At 39.6% G+C, this 20,897-nt stretch overlaps 1 protein-coding gene across 1 annotated transcript in view; it reads right to left on the reverse strand.

The window, feature by feature from the left end:
• Positions 1 to 3,440: 3,440 nt before the first annotated feature.
• The window catches only part of hwt (SH2 domain-containing adapter heavyweight), a 43,123-nt gene continuing 25,666 nt past the window's right edge, over positions 3,441 to 20,897 (reverse strand). Inside the window, exons 3-5 of the mRNA XM_017902789.1 lie at positions 7,172 to 7,361; positions 4,718 to 4,837; positions 3,441 to 4,329 (exon numbers count right to left, since the gene is read on the reverse strand). Of these exons, the coding sequence (XP_017758278.1) occupies positions 4,140 to 4,329; positions 4,718 to 4,837; positions 7,172 to 7,361 (500 nt within the window). The 3' untranslated portion in view covers positions 3,441 to 4,139. The remainder of the gene's footprint in view (positions 4,330 to 4,717; positions 4,838 to 7,171; positions 7,362 to 20,897) is intronic.

Here is a 20,897-nt window from a genome sequence, read left to right on the forward strand (position 1 = left end):
GAAAAAAGTGTACTGTGTAGAACGATTTCACTGGCCCATGCTTTTCCGTTGCTTTGTTTCATATATGCACCTTAAATCGTAAAATAGTCGCCCTACTGGTTGGAGAACAATCTATTCTATGCAAGAGTAATGAAATATCTGAATCCGCAATCAAAATTTAGTATGTAATAGCGATAATACATAATTATGTTGCAATTGAACGTCAAGATCGAAGAGAAATTGAAAAAACTATTAAAAAGCTTTCTATTCAGTAATGTTGATCAAATATTCTAATGGAAATCTCTATCGAAATCTAGAATCTTCTACAGCAGATTGTAACGGACAATGCGGTAGTATTATAGAATCCCGCACTCACACCACTTTATTCTCCACATGTATCGTAATATGATTTGCACTATGCAACATCCCTTTTTCCACATGTAGTATATTACTACCCAAGAAATGTTCACAGTTAGTAATCTTGAACTTCGTAAAAGAATTATAACGTCAATTAGCGATATCACTACTTCCCGAAACGTTTTCAGATTTAATATTTCACTTTGTCCCGTGAGAATATTCCACCATTTGTTACCGGTATGCCCGCTTGCCGCCAACTGGAAGTTGGCTGCAGCCGGATACGCTAGGTATTTTTGTAGCGGGAAAATGTTGCAACTTTGAAATAGCTATGTGCTTAAATACCGTTGTAAAATATCAAACGATGTTTCTTATATGTATTAATATCGCTGAAGCAAATATAAATATATTTCTGTTACGAAAAATTCCAAATTTCCATAATTAATTCATGAACATGAATTACTAATTATTCCATTATAATAATTGATTACTATTGAGTAGTTGCCGCTATAATGATATATTTTCTCAAACTCCATGACGATATCTACAAACCTGCAAAGTTTCAACTAAATCGGTGAACCGAAGGACTTACACTCTCCTTAATAATCTGAAATTTAATAATAGTATAATATACTATAGAATTGTTTTAATGAAATTATGAAATATAAATTCACTGAAGGAACTTTACTTCAAAGGAACATGCAATGACGATTAAATATAGCTCAGGAAGAAGAGGATACAAAAAGCAGCGAACCTCGTTTTATTAAATGTTTTATTATTAAGAGGGAGTTTCGGAGTACACAAGACTATCTAGTGAAGTCGATTTGGAACATCGGTGGTCTGTCATGCTAAAACAAAAATACCGGATCGCACCACGCATCGCGCGACCACACTAGATCGCTCTTCGTTTATTGCACATCACGCCGTTCGAAAACCGTTTACACAATGTACACAGCGCTCGAATTGTGTCTATATAATATCGGACTTGTTTCCTGTTTCCCTTTCGATTACTTCCAATCTTACGTTGGATTGTACCCTCTACAAACGACTATGCGCTAGTGTTTCTGGTAATAATAATAGAATATTTATGTATACGTATAATGGTGTATACGTTGGAGCTAAATGCTACTTCATATAAATTTCAAGGTACAGGAAGTATCTACAAGTTAGTATCTACCACATAATTTACGACTGCTTTGTTCTTGTTTTTTTCTTTTTTCTTTATTTTGGTGAATGGCGTGTTAATCTACGTTTGCTAATATCTAATAATAATAAGATTACCATGAATTACAACGCTATGATCTTACGATTAAATTAACGGTATACACGGAACCATGACAGTAAGATCATTGGCTTATAACGACATAATGCAATAAATAGAATGCCAAATAAATATACGTACAGATAGATTATACTTTTTTCCCATAATCATCCGTTAAGGGTAGGGGACAATATAATGTCTTAAATATTAACATGGATATGCATTATCGATTACAGTTAATAATACTGGCAGCTTAAAGTACAACGTGTATGTAATTACACTCAACCTAATGAAAAAGGAATGGTAGAGAGTGCCGAATACAACGTTGGTAAGTACAGGTATGAAATTAATCAAATAAATACGCTACGACTAGTATCACGATCACGCGTGATTTCCACTGAAATCAACAAATTGGGATGGAACGTATCCACCGATAGCCAAACAATGACTACGGAAATCATGAAAAATTCTACCGGCTGAACTTTATGGCACTCGCTTACGTGTGATGTGGGTTCTAGATCTTCTAATCAATGAGAAGTAAAATCTTTGGTTACGTGCCACCATGGACTAGATGACCAACAGAAAACTCGTTCACAACCGTTGCGAATCGAATCCTTACCTGGAAATAATTATTGTAACACCACGGACGTCTCTCGTGTCGCGCCTAATTACGCGTCGTTGCTGATTACCCAATTACAATAGCGACTTAATCGTTAACGTTATCATTAATCGTTATTACTATTACGCTAGCATTATTATTAGTATTATTATTATCGTTATCATAATCGTACGTACGAGAATATTGCACACAGCGACCAACAGACATGGATAAAGGGAACTAAGTAACAGATCACAGGTGAAACTAGGCTATCTCTGTAACAAATTCATATCACATGAAAAAATATGTATCGGTTGCCTCCTCTCACAAAAATCTCCCAAAAATAAGAGACTGTCGGACGGATGACTCGAGTGACGAGCCATCGATGGTTCGGATTGGCTGACCTCGATCATCTTTATTCGCTTCCTCTTTCCCGTTTCGACTTGCACTTCCTTACTGGTCAGCCCGGACGAAAAAGCATTATCATTATCATCATCTTCGCGTCCTTTCTCTCTTTTCTTATCGTTTTCGATTCGCAGTACCAACGTAAAGTAACTGTCGATCAATTTACTGGTCCGAGCCTAATCGCTTATCAACGATGACGAACAACTAAACCCTGACTAAATGATTACACGATTAGCGGTAAACTTTGGCAATTAAACCGCGGCCGTAACCGCGTTACTTCGTTCACTTCCTCCTTCCTCTTGCTTTTCCTCGCACGAACGAAAACACGACTTAGTAGTTCTTTTCTTTGGCTTCCAGCTCTTTCGTAGAGGCCACGTCGACCATCTACGTGTCTATCTAAACCTAAGTACGTATTATCTCACACCTCGCTAGATTATCAGCTTGTAGCACGACAATTCTGATCCCATCGATAGTTTCTTACACAAAGCTCGCGGCTCTGCGAGCCACGAGCACAAGGAACAACCATTTTGTAAAGCTCTTGCGCTGTTTCCCCGAACTCTGCTTTCCCCGCAATAAAACGCTCTGTCATCTCAGACCATCAAGACTCTTGACAATTTCTTATACACATAAACATTACATACGTTTCCTAGACATTAGAATCCTTTTGAAAATCCAGAGTTTCTTTTTTCTTTCTTTCTTACAATCTCCAACAAGTCCTCCCTTTCGTTATGCAACCAACTACTTTTATAAAAGCCACTTTACAGATCAATTAGGTTCAAGGAATTGATCCTTTTCTCGAAATTAAAGTACACACACCTCTAACAAAGAGGTAGATTTGCGCGATGCTGTTATGGGGAAGACGACACAGATTCTATATGAAATGTTCCTCGAATATCTGATGCGATCCTTGAACGCATGTCTCATGTACAAAAACGCTTTTCATTTTGCTATTGTGTCCGATATGGAACAACGAAAGCTCGTCGCTAGGGTCGGGATAATATCTTCAAAGCGTTGCACAATTAACATCTTAGGTCAACTAATCCTTCTCGCGGCTAATAAAGCTACCATTCGACGCAGGGTAAGCGTCGTTGCGATCGTTAAGGGATTACGTAAACCAACAGGATTAACTTCAAGGTCGCTTGCTAATCCTACAGAAACTTTTCACTGATTACAATCTTTGTACTGTGTTATTCCCGTGAATAGTTTCGTCTACCTCAATCGATTCAATCGCTGCTCTCTCTCGTTTTGCTCTCGATTCACCTCGGAAGCTCGAAAAAATTAGTCGCAATACATCCTCAAAATTGGAACGCGAGACTAGAATGAAAATTTCAATGGAAGTACCAAGTGTCTCGTGTGTACTCTAGATTTTCTCGTAGAATATCGTTTCCCATGCACAACAATTCCCTCTCATTCTTCTCTTCGCTTTTCTTTCCTTCTTATAAACAACTTTCAGAGTACTGTTCAGGTTTTGTGAGTATTCTTTGAAGGTAAAAGGGATATCAAAAAATGGGAAGCACCTTAAACGGCGCTACGATAGATGCGCTACAAAAGCTGAGCTATGACTGGATGCAGAAGACACATGTGTTCGGCGCCACGTATCGGAAGACGGTTCACGCTGAAGTGACGAACCATTTCCGGGATGCTGTCGAACGGTTTGCTGAACTGACCCAGAATGTACGCGTTCAGTTCTTCGTTCTTTTGGATGCGCATATGCATGAAACCACGGGCACTTCTGAAAATGTAAATACGATATTCAGTAAAGTGAAAAACACATTTTGTCAGATTATTTTCAACTTTTTTCATGTACCAAATTCTGCAATACGTGAAAATTAAAACAGTATACCTTCGTGTACGGAATACAAAGCAATTTCTGCTGCAGCAAAATTGAATCTAGATTAAACTCATCGTGTGCATGAAATTGTAATTCCCTCTTGAATTATTGCAGCATACAGATTACAACATTTTCTACCAATATTGTAGTAAAATGCGAATTTATAAAGGGAATAACAATTTTATATTTTTAACAGAAATTTCTTTCTCTCCTTATCAACAAAATTTTACCTCCTTTTTCTACTTGTTAGGAGAGTATTGATTACAATGTATCACTGTCGTGAACTTACTTCAGGGATAAGGAATAATCTTGTTTGGTTGATTCGCTGTTCCTCACCAAGTAACTTCCTTCTCTCAGGAGTCTCAGGACAGCTTCCGCCTCGATTCTTGTAATGGATCCATGGTACCACCTGCAAGAAGGGGAAAGAATTATTTATTTCGAACTGCAATGGAGATTTTTAAAAGCATCCAGAAATTCCAATACCCCATTTAAAATATTTACACAAGCAAGGTGAGAGAAGACTATGAGAAAATAACTCCAATGACACCATGAACAATAGCTACCGAAACTAAATAGTTAAATATTTCCTCCAGACTAATATTTAACTTGGGAATTTGCTTATTTCCGCAGCACCTACCACAGAAAATTTGCACGGATGATTTAACTCCCACAGAATTCATTCCCAGAACAAATAATAAATTTTCTAGCTTGCATTATACATGATTATTAAATAATAATTCTATATTGTTTGACTATACTATTGTCTAAATTCTGTTAGACATAGGTGTTCTTCAATAAGTGAACAATTGAAACGAAAATTATTGGATTGTCTGGAAAGATCGTGCCGATTTTAAAGGAAAATTGAAAATGAACTTGATTTTCTTCAACATTAAAAGGCGTATAAAATTGACAAAAATTAACCTATCGTAACCAAATTTTTTTCCAAAAATATTTGAAGTACAGTCTTTTACTATATGTACTCATGTCATTTGTTTTCAATTGTTCTGATTGATATTTAGACCTGTCCTTACACCACCTACTAAAAATCGGCACGATCTTTCCATACAATGCGATAAAAATTAAAAATTAAATTCAGATTGCACATTCTGATTGCACATCCTGTACTTTCCAATGACAAGTTAACTCATCAGCCCTGCTTAATATGTCAACACACTGCGTATGGCACTCTGCTCACGCTTCCAGGGCCCGCAATTTTTTGGCCATCCAGAAATATATTAACTCTTTGACTGCCATGCCAAAATTACATGTTTCACTCAGGACGCCACAGGTGTACTTTGATTATTCGAAGCATATAATGGCAAAATAATAGTAACAATAAATTGGTGATACAATATTCTTATCCAATGGAATGTTTATCTTATTGGCGATCACGGGTGACCACTAGTGGCGCTTTAATAACGATTGACAGTCAACTAACTGTCAATTGTCATTCAATTTTTACAATTGTAAGTAGTTCAAGCGCTCAGGATATCAATGACCATTGTGGTGTCACAGAAGAAACTATGACCAGTCATATATGACCAACATGGCAGTCAAAGTGTTAAAAATATTAAACAAATTTTTACGCTCTTGGAATGTTGACATTCACTTATTTCGCTAACCATTTGTAAGCAGAATACGCGAGACTTCGTTACCCTGATAACGTAACAAGAAAATCTATTCTTAATTCCTTAAATCATCGATTAAGTCGAAGAAACCTGGAAACGAGATATCTCGTCGCCGAGCCACAACATTTAGCTTACTAAAGACAAAATATCTCGTCACCGTACGCAATGTGTTAAATACATATAACATTAGCATCTAGCCTAGAACTCTAACCTCAATTTTCAATGATCTATTTCACCGTCTTCTCTCACACCTTCGATGCACAGGACATTCATTTATTTTTCATATTCTCGATAGTCTCTCTCGAATTTACAATAAAAATCTTCGCAAGTTCCACGAGAAGGGAAGATTCCTCATGTAACGTCCTATGTATCGAATCTCTTCGATTTCCAAGAACGCTTATCACGCGCCAAATTAATATTGCGTGATTAGTTTTGTAATATAAAGGATCCCTAGTGTGTTGTTAAAATAGATTGTTTATTTACAGTAAAAGTATATAATAGTTATAGTAGAGACGTTTATCGGAGTATCGTTTCGAACACGCGTTTATAAGTATATGTACGATGTTTCAGTGATTGGTGAGAAGAACCGACTTCTCAATTTTGGTCTGTCTTGTGTCTCGTCGTGTCCTGTCCGGTGTTTTCTCCAGTTTGGTTCTGATTGGTTAGGATACATATTAGTGAAGGAAAAGTAAAAATTTTTGATTGGACAGAGGGTGTGACGGAAGGACCTTTGGCTGAGGAGTAGAGAACTGTCAAGGAGCCGATTTTCGATTGTCAATGACGTGATTTACAAGTGGTGTCCATCGCCTTGGTAGGTCTGTTGCACGTGAGTCCAATCTGTTGGGTCCGGTACTTGTAAATTTTCTGAACTTTCGCATACAGATATATGACTTAATCCTCTGAGAGGGCTGCGAGGCACGTCTAACCCTCGGCGTAACAGTCGTAATGCAAAATAATACAGTCTATAAAATTATCAAAAATTAAAGTAAGAGTTATGTGCTATGGACACGCTCTCCGGGACGGAACACCTCGGGAAAGGCCGATGGCTCGACGAAAGCAGGATCCAGACACACTGGCGACAAAGTTACGCAAGCGATGAAGTCCGCAGGACGTACCCTTGTCTTTCCAGAGGGAGCTCGACGTCAACGAGATCGGCGGATCCGCGGGCGGTGCTAATCTCCAGTGGCAATCCTAGGCTCAGACCCCCTGGTTTTTTCGGGGCTAGCTGACCGGTGTTCCCGCTGTTGTTCGCCCCGTTTCCAGCGTCCAGATTCAGTGTCATCTTCGGCCGCGCCAGACCGCCGCCTGAAATGAGTCACGCGACAGTTAGACGCCGTGAAATTCCCCGGGGTAAACATCGATTATACACGTACACCACGCGATAGACGACGCGAGGAAACCACCCTGTTCGCAGATTTTACGGCATCCCTCCCTGTAATTGGAACAAATCGAACCTCCGCCCTGCTAAGATTCAACGCGACAGCAAGTGAATTCCCAAGTGTGATATACAACGCCGGAGTACGCGAGAGGTAGGATGATTATGAGAATGGAATCGTTCGAGGAGGGTTTAGGGTAAACGGGTTTGTATCTGGACGTTGACGAGGAGACGGTTTTATGGCGGATGACGCCATGTTGCGAATGTAAACACGTACTGGGCTTGGCAATTTTCGAAATATCGTGTTATTTAATTTTTAAATCTCGGTTCTCATTGGAAGATACGACTTTTCGTTGCAAATTTGCATTGGGGGTTTCTAGGCTTTTGTACTGTATTGGTGGTATTATGGGGTTGCATTCGGGTTGAAAATTTTTGGAATATCGTACTATATAATTTTTAATCCTCGTTTCTGAATGGAGGATACGATTTTTCATTGCAAATTTGCATTGGAGGTTTGTAAGGCTTTTGTACTGCATTGATGGTATCATGAGGTTAGCAATTTTCGAAATATCGTGTTATTTAATTTTTAAATCTTGGTTCTCATTGAAGGATACGACATTTTATCGTAAATCTCCATTGAAGGTTTATAATTCTACGTAGTGGATTGGTGCTACTATGGGTTTGGAAATTTTGGAAATATCGTGTTAATTAATATTTAAACCTCGTTTCTGAATGAAGGATGCAAATTTGTATTGTAAATTTGCATTGGAGATTTGTGGTCTTTTCTACTGCATTGGTGCCATTACAGGGTTGGCAATTTTCGATGAACCGCATTATTTAATTTTTAAACCTCGTTTTTGAATGAAGTGTACAACTTTTCAGAATATGGTTTGTAATAGAATTAATGAATTATATGACATAATGGAATCGTTCGAGGAAGGTTTCGAGTAAGCTGGTTTATATCTGGACGTTGACGAGAAGGCGATTTTATGGCGAATGACAAGATGTCGCGTTTACTAGGTTAAGACACTTCGACCACTTGACGATGCTCGAGATAGCGTATTATTTAATTTTTACGCCCTACTCAGGTTTGAGAAATACAATTTTTCATCAGAAATTACCGTTGAAGATTCTTAATATTCTCCTATGACAAATTCTCTCGGACTTAATTTTCATGAAATGTGATTTCTTTGCACTCGAGTGGCCATTTTCAGACGCCATTTAATAAACTTTTGAGTTAATTAATATATATTAATTCAAAATAATTCAACGTGTTACTTCATATACGATTTCTTATTTACTATTTTAACTATTTTACTATTTATTCACTATTAATTTAAATTTACTTACTATTTTATTATTTTAACACATACCGCTCACGAGTTTTATCGCGTTTCGCGCGCCATCTGTTAAGGATCTTAGATATCAACACTGTCTTGTCAAAACGTGTGGTCTCTTACATATGTCTTAGAGATTTCTATACGGTATTTCTAAGCAATGTGTTAAGAATTATCCTTGACTTGATAGCAGAAAATTTATGAATTGCTATTTCTCCACCGAATGCAAAAGGTTAAAATGCGTTAAAATATCATCATGAAACGATCGAAAGCGAGGAGCATCGACAGAGGGAAGAGCCAGAAAAGACCCTTAAGCAGAGTGAAATATGTAAAGAATAAACCTTCTACGACAGGAAGACCTTTAATTTTAATTCGTGTTCCTTCGGTCCCCCAAATCATGTCTACGAATTATATCATTATAATTCTTTAACATTATATATAATAATTTTCTTACCCTATACACTCTTGAACCGACAGCTTACGTCCATCGAGTTGAAGGACTTAATGCCAAGGTTGACAGTTCTGAAGATGATTAAAGACACCTTCGAAGGCGGATAAAAGAGCAGGAGAAAAACGAGACAAGGTAAAAGAACAATTTGCATCTTCTCTCCTACGTACTTTACAAAATAAGTGAATTAATAGAGTGTCGAAGAAGCTTGGGATGGAATATTATTAATCAAGTTTCATTCCTGAATGAACGGTCGATCAGCTTGACGGCGGGACGTAATCGTGTCATCAATAACCGTGCACTCAAAGCAAAGACTCGATAATCCCCGACAAGGAATACTTCCTTCGTAGTGGAACAATCGACCGTGACTTTGGACGAGGCTTTGTCGAGGTATGATAATGGAACGTCTGTTGGACAGAACAGATCGAGGCGCTTTCACTTCGGCAGAAACAATACGATCGAAATTCCTTCCGCGAATTTTTTCCCCCATCCCCGTGCAAGCGTACCAAAGGAGAAGTTCCAGCGACTGTTGGGAAAGTTTTCACCCTGCTGCCACTTAAGATTCGCGCGCAAATTGCGCGCATTGTTTCCCGGTAAACAATGTGGCCTCGGATACAGGAGACAGGCTACTTCCGTTTCGCTCGTCGGCAACGAATGGCGAATGGCAGACACGATCGTGAGGTATTACGCTTATTAAAGGCTCCAGGACCCACGGAAGGGACTCGAAATTAGACGAGAAGAGGAACTGCGAGACCTTCGAAGGGGTACCAGGACGAGGAGACGTTTATCGAGTAAAATCTAGGTGTCCTTGTATCAGCTTCGGATTACTTTAATTCATTTGCATTATGACTCTACTCGGGTGTTTGTTGCGGCCCTAGGACCGCAATGTCCCAAGTCAAGTGGAGGCCTGTTTTATGCCTCTATTGCAAGGGTCCTTTCACTTGCACATGCTCAGTGTCACCTAAACCACCGCTAGGATAAACCGTGACAAGGACCCATATATTATTCTCTAGACGACAGGCATAAGAACCCAAATGTTTAAACAACCAACACCACCGAAAGACGCTGAAGTTAGCATACACTCCCAATATCATACCAACCAATGAGAAGACAGTCGATCCTTATAAAACTACCGACAAGGCATTCGCAAGAAGATTCTCAGTAAAACCTCCATCACGACCACATCAAGATTCTCTCTAAACTCCATCACGACCACAACATCAGCAATCGAGACCCACCAACACTCAGCGCAGGAGACTGTCTACTACTATAGAACTCCTTGCAGTTCAACACCAACCAGGTCTATCTCTATCAAGTTAGAGTGGGCCGCATCCCAGGAACATTGCCGCATCAGCGTAACGGGCCTTACAACCCCGTGAAACTCCACGAGCGAGTTGCAATGTTCAAGCATCAGCCTGAATGTAATTAGTCGAAACGAATTTTTGATTCTGGTTATATTCTACATTTCTTGGCGGTATAAAATATACGGAGACTCGAAGCCTTCTATGCAGACGGTGGACTGTCAAAAAGTGTGTCGTCGAAACCTTCAGCTGGATTTTTATAGGGCCTATGACGATCCATTGCGTCACTCAATGACGATTCCTCGGAGCAAGGATAGATCTCGATGCAGAGTGACGCCATGTAAATAAAGACTGTCACACTTCTAGTTGCTATTTTTCACCACGAAAAAATCTTCGAGTGCAGAGGGTTAAGTAATACTGTGTGGACCTCAAAAGATCGAGAGGATTCGATGGCTAGTCACAAATCGCTCAGGGGTACGTGTCGTGGATCACGGTTCTAGAAAGCTCTGAGCCATCGAGAACGTTCCGCGGCGCGTGCCCCCCTTATGAAGACAAAAGACGATCGGGTGCTGAGATATAGAAAATGAGCTCCGGATTGCCAGGGTAGTCCATCTTCCCAAAATACCAACAAGCTTAAGCCTTTCGCGATGGCGCAACGACGTGAGCCGCTGTGATGCATTAAGCGACTGACGTATATATACAGTACCCGTCGCGAAAGAGTTAATTATTATTATCTATGTATGATATATTCAGTACTACATTACACATTCTTAAATCTAGTATATTGACCTCTTATTCTATGACTTCAGTCGCGATGGCCGTACCTTGATCAACAACAGAGCCCGTCACACGTCGAGCCACGTCGTCCTAACACAGCGAAGAATAACACGAAACTGAGCGAAAATTAACTAGGAGCCCGACTCACTCGTGTTTACACTGGGCCTGCAAACCACGCCTCTCATCCAGAATATTCGTGTTCGGCCCGATTTCCCTAACTATAAGTCTCACGCGATACTGTAGACGATGGAAAAAGGATATGAAACACAAATGAATAAATAAATAAATAAATAAATAGGGGATGCTAGGATTTGAGAGTGAGTGCGAGAACCACTTGGGCCTACCTGGCTGATGATTTATTCCGGAATAGAGTAATAATTAATAAACTATTTTGTGCAATATACATCGTTTGAAATTCTGGTAAAATATTTCTTAAGAAATTACGATTTTTCAGATATTTTACTGGGTGGTAGAAAAATGATTTCATATTTCTATACTGGTTGTCTAGAAGACGATGGGGTTTGTACAGGGGATTGTTCAGGGTGATATTTGGAGCACATGGAAGCACAAGTGACCACGTGCAAAGATTGTATGGACGGATAATTTATGAATAAGAAGAGAGACTGCTGGGATTAAATAAGGGTACAGAGGCTGTCTTGAGACAGTCCTTTACAGAGTTTTTAGCAAAAGTTAACGTAGGGATATCAATCAGTTGCGTAATTATAAATCAGTTATCAGTCAAGTCTTTTAGACCACACGTTACTCCTAGTCTCATTTAGTTAGAATTGATCAATAGAAAAGGTGTAGTGTTCCACCAAGATAACGCGAGACCTCATACAAGTTTGATAACTCGTCAAAGCTTTTATAGCTTGGGTGGGATATACTGCCAAATCTTCTGATTATTATTTCTTTCGGTCACTACAAAAATATTTAGACGGTAAAACCTTTACTTCAAATGAGGTCAAAAATCACCTGGATCAGTTGTTTACCAGTAAAGAAGAAAAATTTTATGAGCGTGGAATCATGCTACTACCAGATAGATGTCAAAAGGTATTGGACCAGAATGGACAATATATAATTCAATAAAATATTTATTCACTATAAGAAAATCGTCTTTCATTTTCATAAAAATAAAACGAAATTACTTTCCAAATAACCCAATATTTTAGAATAAAACAACATCTCTTATTCATTATATATGTAAATCAAACAGTATCCCTAAATAAATAAATAACATAGGATCATAAAAATTCCACAAAATTTCCCGTTTGTACCTCGAAAATCAGGAAGAAAACCCTGAAACTCTTTACCCACCCCGACCCAGAGCCATCGGCATAAATTACGCTTAACAACCGCCGCGATATTGATCACAACGACCTATCCTCCATAGCGACGAAAAGCATCCTCTCCTGCTCATCGAGAATTTATAAATTTCGCTAAGTAAATTCTTCCGGGCCCTCCGTGAGCGTCAATGTTATTACGGCCTCGTGAAAGTTCGGGGGATGATAATCGACGGGAGGGTGGTCCCGCCGGCCAAGGAAGTGGTTGCGCGGCCGCGAGGGGTAATTTCATTTGCTGGGTGCAATCTCTTAGCGGTCGACTTTTCGAAGGTTGCATGATCCAGGTAGGACGGGATTGCTCTGACAGGTGTAACACCGTGTTAGCTTTGCGCGTGGCAAACGCGAGCCGAACGACCGCTGGAAAAAAAGATGTGCTTCATACATTATGGACGAGCTCGTACTTTGGGATTTAAGAACATTGAATTCCAACGGGGCCCGCGCGATAAAGCTTTTAGGTGTCGGTTTCTCGATACCTCTGTTATCGATTACCCACCTTTTCGCGGAGTTATATCGCCATAGTAATGGGACTTCTTACGCGAGGATGGAAATACTATTAAATCCTAGGGATGGGGATGAACTTCTAGTACGGTGAAGATGGGTGTGTTAGCAAATTACTGTCAATAGTAATTACACGATAATTGTTACGAGACGATGGGAATAGGATTATGACGAAGATTAGGTGTGACTGTGGTGAGGGTTGATCGTGTTAGTGACAGGAAAATAGTAATTCGAAGACTGTCTGCCACGAAATCGACGATATTTTTAAAATGGTAAAGAAGAAATCGTATGCAAATTAAAACGTGGAATTATTTTACTTCGATATTCCACGCATCGTTGGGTAATTGTAAATTTGATATATTAATTAACATTCATCTTTAGAATCTGATTAAATGGCGACTGAGAGGCCCCTCTCGAGTACAAAGGTTAATATTAACCCTCTCGTGACAGGTGTCGTATATATACGACAGTCATTTATTGGTTTACAGTTGCAAATCATAATTATATTATTGTTTTATTTCAATAGCGAACTCAAAATAAAGCTAGTGCAAACATTAGGCCATGCAGAAAATGGTGGCAAAGTATGGTGTTCAGTTGTGCTGTTGCAAAAGGTGACAAAGTATGGTCAATCGTCACGAAATGTGGCGAAGTATGGTACAGGTGCGCCATCGCGAAAGGGTTAATCTATGGCGGCATTCTCACCCTCGCTAATAGATGGACCCCTACTTGAAGGTGGTTCCAGGACTTAGCCCCCCTTTTCCTGCACATAGACTTTCCTGAGTTTTCAATGGTATCCCTATCTAAGAGGCGGGGCCTGCTAGGTAGCCTTACCGATGAGTCCCACTACCAGGCCCAGGACAAAACGCACCCCTTCCTCTACCTTTCGACCCTTCTAGCACCCCCGCCACATCTAAGGACACCTGCCAACTAACCAGCCACATGAACCGTGGGGAGGACCCCCCATAAATCACAATATAATAATATCGGTGACACTTCACTTGATGAAATGAAAATTTAATAGACAGCGAAGTTATACAAATTTTATAACAGCTTTTAAACTTATTTCCATCCATTGATCCAACTGTTTGACTTCAAAATTCGCATAAGTTATGGATTTCATCCATGTCCCGAGTAATAAACGAACAATTGGAGATGAAATTACGAAGATCCTAATCATAAATGATTATGAATAAAATACGCGACAGGATTATCCTGATCGAGATTCGTCGAGATACCTTCTTTAATTAATTTTTATCGAGTCTGATAGTACTCGATACTTATATCGAGGTGTTCTTTTTCGCCGCCATTAGGGCGCAGACAATTGGCAGGTAGAAAATTTGGTAGGAACGGAATTCTCTTAGGCTGAATTATTCATCCGACATAAATCGCTTGCGTACACGCAAGAAAGAAAGCCAGGAAAGGCCGGATCCACGCGTTCTTCCGGTTCATCTGACGCGGAGTGCGTTTCAAGCATAGTTAAACATTAACGAACAGAAGGCAGCGGCCCACTACTCTCCGAGATTGGCCGTATCTGTATTATTAAATTTAATCCGGCTGTTCGGACAGCTCGATTTATCCGTTCGAATTCCTTTTCTCCGCCATGTTTCCTGAACAGAGGAGGGTGGTTCTTTTCCCTCGCTCGTGCTCGACACACGTGTCTCCGATTGCTGTTTCAATCTTTCGAGTCTCTCTTTCACCTGTCAACGACGTAACAACCTGCCAACCTAATCTCTGCAGCGCGCTGTGTTTTTTTAATAGCAATAGGATCGATACTTTCGCCTTTGTCTTGGGATACTTCTTTGTGTTTTGACAGAATTCAGATATTCTTGACACGAATTGTCTCCAGTCTCTTTGTCCCATTTGTAAAGAGTACTCTGTTATTGTTATTATTTTTTAATGATTTTTACGACAGTACTTCGATGTAGAAAAATATGATTCGATATATTTGTAAATACAGAGTTAAATACGGATCCGAAGCAGAGAATTGTCGGACGAGGATGATCATTAGGGATTCATGTAAAACACGGAATCAATAACTCGTCAAACTTTAATTGGATGAATAAAAGAATGAAGACTCCTCGCCCAAGTAATGCAGACGAAGCAAACGTTATAATTGCAGATGGCTCATTTCCAACAATCCAACCGCATCCGAATTCGTCCGCAAATCAGCGAAATTTAACAGTTCGTTCGAATGACCGAGTATAGCCGAAAATACATTATGACAGGTTGGGCCAATGCTGTATAACTTAGCCGTGACACCCTGGACGAGTACTTTATTCCATTACGACGCATCCTAATGCAACGTTATGACACTAGAATGCGTTATTACATTCGTGTTTCTACCCTGCAACGACGACAACTATATCGAAAATTTTATAAACGTTACACTATTCATGACATCCTTTTGAATGTCACGTGTTATTGAGAAAGCTATGAAACAATTTGTTTTAGACCTTTTATTTTCGCGATTGCTGAGTGTGAAATTGCTTTTGGCAAAATTAATATCGATTTTCATTCGAAAATGATAGTAATTATGTATGCTTTAATTATATTATCGACAATGTATATTATATTTTGGTGCTTACTATAGATCGGTAGTTCTAGCGTTGAAGAGAGTTAAATGATAATTGTGTTTATTTCAGTGTATATAGAATAATAGGTTTTAATAGGTTCTTTAAATAGATATCGGTAAAGCCAAAATGGCACTGTCGTAGAAACCAAATCTACAGTCAATTGCACATCGTGTTTCGCTACAGTGCCTCTTTTCGACCCAAAATCAGTGGCATTTAAACGGTTAAATTAAGTGCTTTTACTAACCTTGGTACCGCTGGTCGCCGATAACTGTGGCGCCACTAGTAACTCGAGCGTAACTCACTCGCGACCTCAGCGGCATTCAAGCGTACTAACACTGGAACTACCGACTCTACCATATATCAACGTGTATCTAAATACTGCAATAAATAGAAACATTTACCGTACAATTGCAACATTACGTGTCTCTCTAAACGAAGACCGATATTAATTTTAATTTCACGTTTCGTGTCCTTTTTAATAACTCGGAAATGGTAAAAAGAGAAGTCTGAGACCGTTCATTTTGGCCACTCGGTGATTCAGATATTAAGCAGAAACGCCTGTTTGCCCAAGATTAATCGTCATCCTTCTGCGATTAAACGAAACAACGCGGGCGAACGGCTTTGTCCGCGTTTTTCCCCGGCAAATTCTCCTCTTGACACCGGTACACTTATTTTCTCGTTTCCTGCGCAGACTGTTTTAATATCCGTCTGAGACGGAGATACGTCTCAATCAATTTCTTCGCGGTGCCTCTCCATCCAGCCGAGTCGTCCCTCGGGAAATGCGAGGAGAGCCGCGAGTGCGTTCGCGCGGGCCAAGATGAACGTCCCCTGTATGCGAATAAGTGTCTGCGTTATTTGTATACGCGGGACGTGTCGCGAGCCGACGATATGGAAGTCGGAGACTTTGCAAACTTGTTATCGCGGGGATGAAGTTGTAGAATTTCGCGCGGGAACGTCGCGAGCCGAGAACTTTTTCCATGAACGCTTCCTGGATGCCTTCTCCTCTGGGTATACCCAGCACCACGAGCAAGCACTTTGTTTTAATAATCGAGAATGGTAAGCGCGAGAGGAGTAATGTATAGAGCGATTTGGAAGTGCTGATTTAATCAGCCGGCAGGTGACAATGTATTTTTAACATGCACACTTCGTGTGCTGCAATCTAACGGGATTTTGGGTAAATCGACACTGACGAAATTTCTGTTTGGAGTTATGGAAACTGTAAATGTAACGGTCCATGTGGATTTCGACAAGATGATTGTTTCAAGTATGTATGTACATATGATTTAAAATTGTGTGAGACTAGCTACTGCGAGTTAGACTCATAGTGATGGCTCTAAACGAACTAAAGTAAACGTAGGCCTACTATAATTCAGTTAATATTCCAAAGCACAGTTTCTCAACACAGTAAGCTTACTATTCCAATTTCCATTTTTAAAATATCAATGAACGATCTGGAAAACCCAGAATAAAATAATTTTTAGAAAAAGAGACAAACATGGTGTCACAAAATTTACATATATAGGGTGTCCCAAACTTCACAATTCACGAGAAGTAATTTTGATAGAAAATTCAAGTTTTTAATTAAAAATTGTGAATATTATTGAACAATGAAAATGAATTGTGTTTACGTGTAGCGCTACATTTTTAATAACCATGAACTGTCAACTATTATACCGTCATTTTTATTCTTTATTGGCAGCAATACCGTACAAATGGCGCAAAATTCAAATCTCGCGTGAATTTTGAGACACCCTGTACTTATCCCAAATCAGAAGTTGATCGTAATAGTCAAACACTTGAGAAGCATTCCCTTGGCATCAGACAGGAGGAGTCTATCGTCAAGGTATCTAGACTAAAGAAACCAGAATATTCCCATCTCGAAACGCGAATTCCAAGGACGTCACCTGAGATGTCCGTGGATCCGAGTGGGAAGGGACCTATCCAGCGGAAGAAACTTAGGGAAAGCCACTGGCTGAAGTCTCGAGGGAAATTCCTCGTCACGCAGGAGTCACCGGAAATCTCGCCGTGTCCCGTTCGGTCTGTACACATTGCCTGCGGCCGGAAACCGAGAGAACTTTTAATTCTCCGTGAAAATCAGGGCGCACGGCCGACACGTCACGCGGAAAATCGAGGTTTCTCGCGGCGATCGCGAGGAATCGAACACTTTCGCGCGAGCGGTATTTATTTTGGAAACGAGGGAGAAGAAGGAAGCAAGGGAGAGAGAGAGAGAGAGAAGGAAAGGAAGAAGGGTGGAATTCGCTGAGCAGATTTACGACGGCGAAGAATTTACTGCTGGAGGGATGAGACGAGTCACACGACTGCCTGGAAGGACCGTAGGCGATTCCATCAAGCCTCGGTGTGCCATTAAAGCGGAAGTGTGTCTGGATATGGTGTTGGTAAAACCATGGCGAGACGCGAAAGAGGGTAGGTCCTTCTCGGTGGAAGTGAGGAATTGTTACAATTTCATCAGCCATGATGAAATGGTCGAAAGACGCTTTTGCTACTCCGCTGAGCAACATGCAAATGGTCCCTGAGAATTTCCTCGGACACAGCGTGCAGTTCAACTGATTGTAAGAGTGACGATCCCTAAATATTTGTAAACTTTTGCCTCAAGTTTGGTAATTGAAATTGTCGAAAATATCAGACAGTAAAAGAAGAATAAATATTATAACGAATTCATGAGACTATTCGATGTACATAAATGCATTTTAGATATATGTAGGAATGGAATAAGTGCGATCCAGAAGGAATATCAAGTGTGTTCGGGCTTAGAACGAAAGTGATCGCGTGCAAGAGGATGGACTGCAAAGAATGTTTATGATAGAGTCGAGTGAAAATTTATGGATGCATACAGAGTGGTCGAAGTACCTGGCCCACCGAGGTTGCCTGGAAAAGGGCCTGATCGAGAAAGAAAGCCTGAGTACGAAAGAGGACAGAATGAATGGTTAAAAGTAAGGGTGCATGGGCGTGAAAGGACAGTTTATGAAAGTCAGTTGTAAGAGTCAGTTTTAAGAAAGATCAGAAAAGTGTGCCCATAGCGAATCTCTCTTGTTTCATAGCCAGCCGCTGTCATTCTATTTACAAGCTTATTTTATTCCATTAAGAAGCCAACAATACTATCTTAAGTCGATCCATCCTAAAACGATCCTACACGTATATCTTTACCTAACAGCTCTTGTTCTTAACCTATCGACGATACAAACGAAGATTAACAGTTACGCTATGACGCTTAAAATTGAAACGGGGGTCCTGTAATAGACTCTATTCGGACAATGGGTCAATAAAGCCAGGAAAAAATTTGGCAAACGAAGACTTTCTGATAAAAAATTTACTAGGAAATGAACAGATATTAAGGTATGAATAGGTATTAAGCTACATAACGAAATAAATAACGCGGAATTACGGGATGCTCCAAAGAATTGCGTGAAAATTATACGAAAATTGGAAACATCGTATTCATGGAATAAATAACATTTTTCCAGCTGCTATTTATTATTATTATGGAATAGAATTAAAGTCGAAGCCTCCTAGAAAAATTTCAGCGAATAATTCAACGACAGAGTGGTACGTCGAGATAAAATGATATTTTTACGTTAATACGTAAGCGTCAAGGAGGAAGATATTCGTGAGAGGAAAGAAAGGAAAGTTGAGCTCGGTGAAAATATTTCATGAGTCAGTCGTACTCTGGAAAAGTCTCCCCCAATGGAAGAAATCGAAGATTCAAGCAGATGTCGGAAAGCTTCACGCAAGACTTGTGATCGAAAATTGCGCTTCACGGTACGGTGAAAATGTTCACCCTAAAAGCAGAGATACAAGAAACTTGTTACACCCTTAAATGGAAGAAATTTGCCTGCTGACGTTCTTTTTAAAAATCATTTTAAACGTGTCGCTCGGAAAACCAATAACCTCTCATCGATGACCTGAAATTTATTTATCCGGATATTAATAATATTAATAATAAATTTATTTCGATATTTAAAATATCGAAATTTTTCAGAGATATTGAACTATAAATTATCGTATGAAAGATATATTTAAGTCATATTTAACTCTTTAAGGAGATCGGGTCAAACACGAGTATTACGGGTGAGAGACGTGGTTTGTAGGCCCAATGTAACGAATCGGCCCCTTGGTTAATTTTCGCTCAGTTTCGTGTTATTCTTCACTGTGTTTGAACAGTGTGACCGACATATGATCTACTTATGTTACCGATTAACTCTTTTGGGTACGCTGGGATTAAAAGTGCCCCACCTTTTCGATGCACCGTAATGCATGCTGGGACATTTTTAGTCCCACCTCGAAATATTGCAATAGCTGCACGCGCGTAGGTTTATATTTCGTCTTAGTTACGTAAAGCAGTTGGTAATACCATCGACAAATGTTATAAACGTATTCTCTCATGTTGGCAACATTCAACATGCCAGTACAGGTTCATCAATTGTCGCAAGCGGAAGGTTCATCGCGATAATCTCTTTTCCTGGTTTTATGCGAAAAATCGTGAAAGTAAGTTAATTTTTATAAAAATTAGTTCTATACCAATTTCGTTTCATTTAAAACGCGATCAAATTTCTATGCAACGTGGGTCTATTTTATTATCCGAAATCCTGTGCCGCAAAGAGTTAAACTGTGCGAAAATTATATTATATATAATATTTTATAATTTAATATATAGTAAAATTTATGGAGATAAATAAATTTCGCGGTATTTATTCGTTTTGCTTCCCTCGCTTTAATTAGTATACCGTTCTATCGAGTCTCACGACAATGCTTGCCATGTTCGTGTAGCAGAAGCCACGTACCTTGGTAAGTCCTCTGCTAACAGAATGTACGATACTATTATTTGCTTCGGTCATTAAGCGGCTCTTGCCAGCTTCAACTTCGAATAAAGGAGCAGTGCAATGTTTACGTCTCGTCGTTAGAAACGCAAGGTGTGCTTGTCGATGGAACTCAAAGAACATGGTTAATTTTCCCTAAACATCCAAACTTCCAAAAATACCTAAATATCCAAATATACTTAAAAATGCAAAGAAACGCGACCAGATTTGAATTTCCGTGACACAAATTAAAAGAGGAATCGGGTAAAAAGTTCACGAGCCGTGAATCCAGGATAAAGACGAAAGCTCCGGGAACTTGTTTCGGCCAAGTTCGGATAAACTTTAAACTTCCACGTTTGAATTACGGTGTTTACAAAA

Source organism: Eufriesea mexicana, unplaced genomic scaffold (assembly GCF_001483705.2).
Source record: "Eufriesea mexicana isolate 0111107269 unplaced genomic scaffold, ASM148370v2 scaffold2019, whole genome shotgun sequence".
In the NCBI taxonomy this organism is placed as follows: Eukaryota; Metazoa; Arthropoda; class Insecta; order Hymenoptera; family Apidae; genus Eufriesea; species Eufriesea mexicana.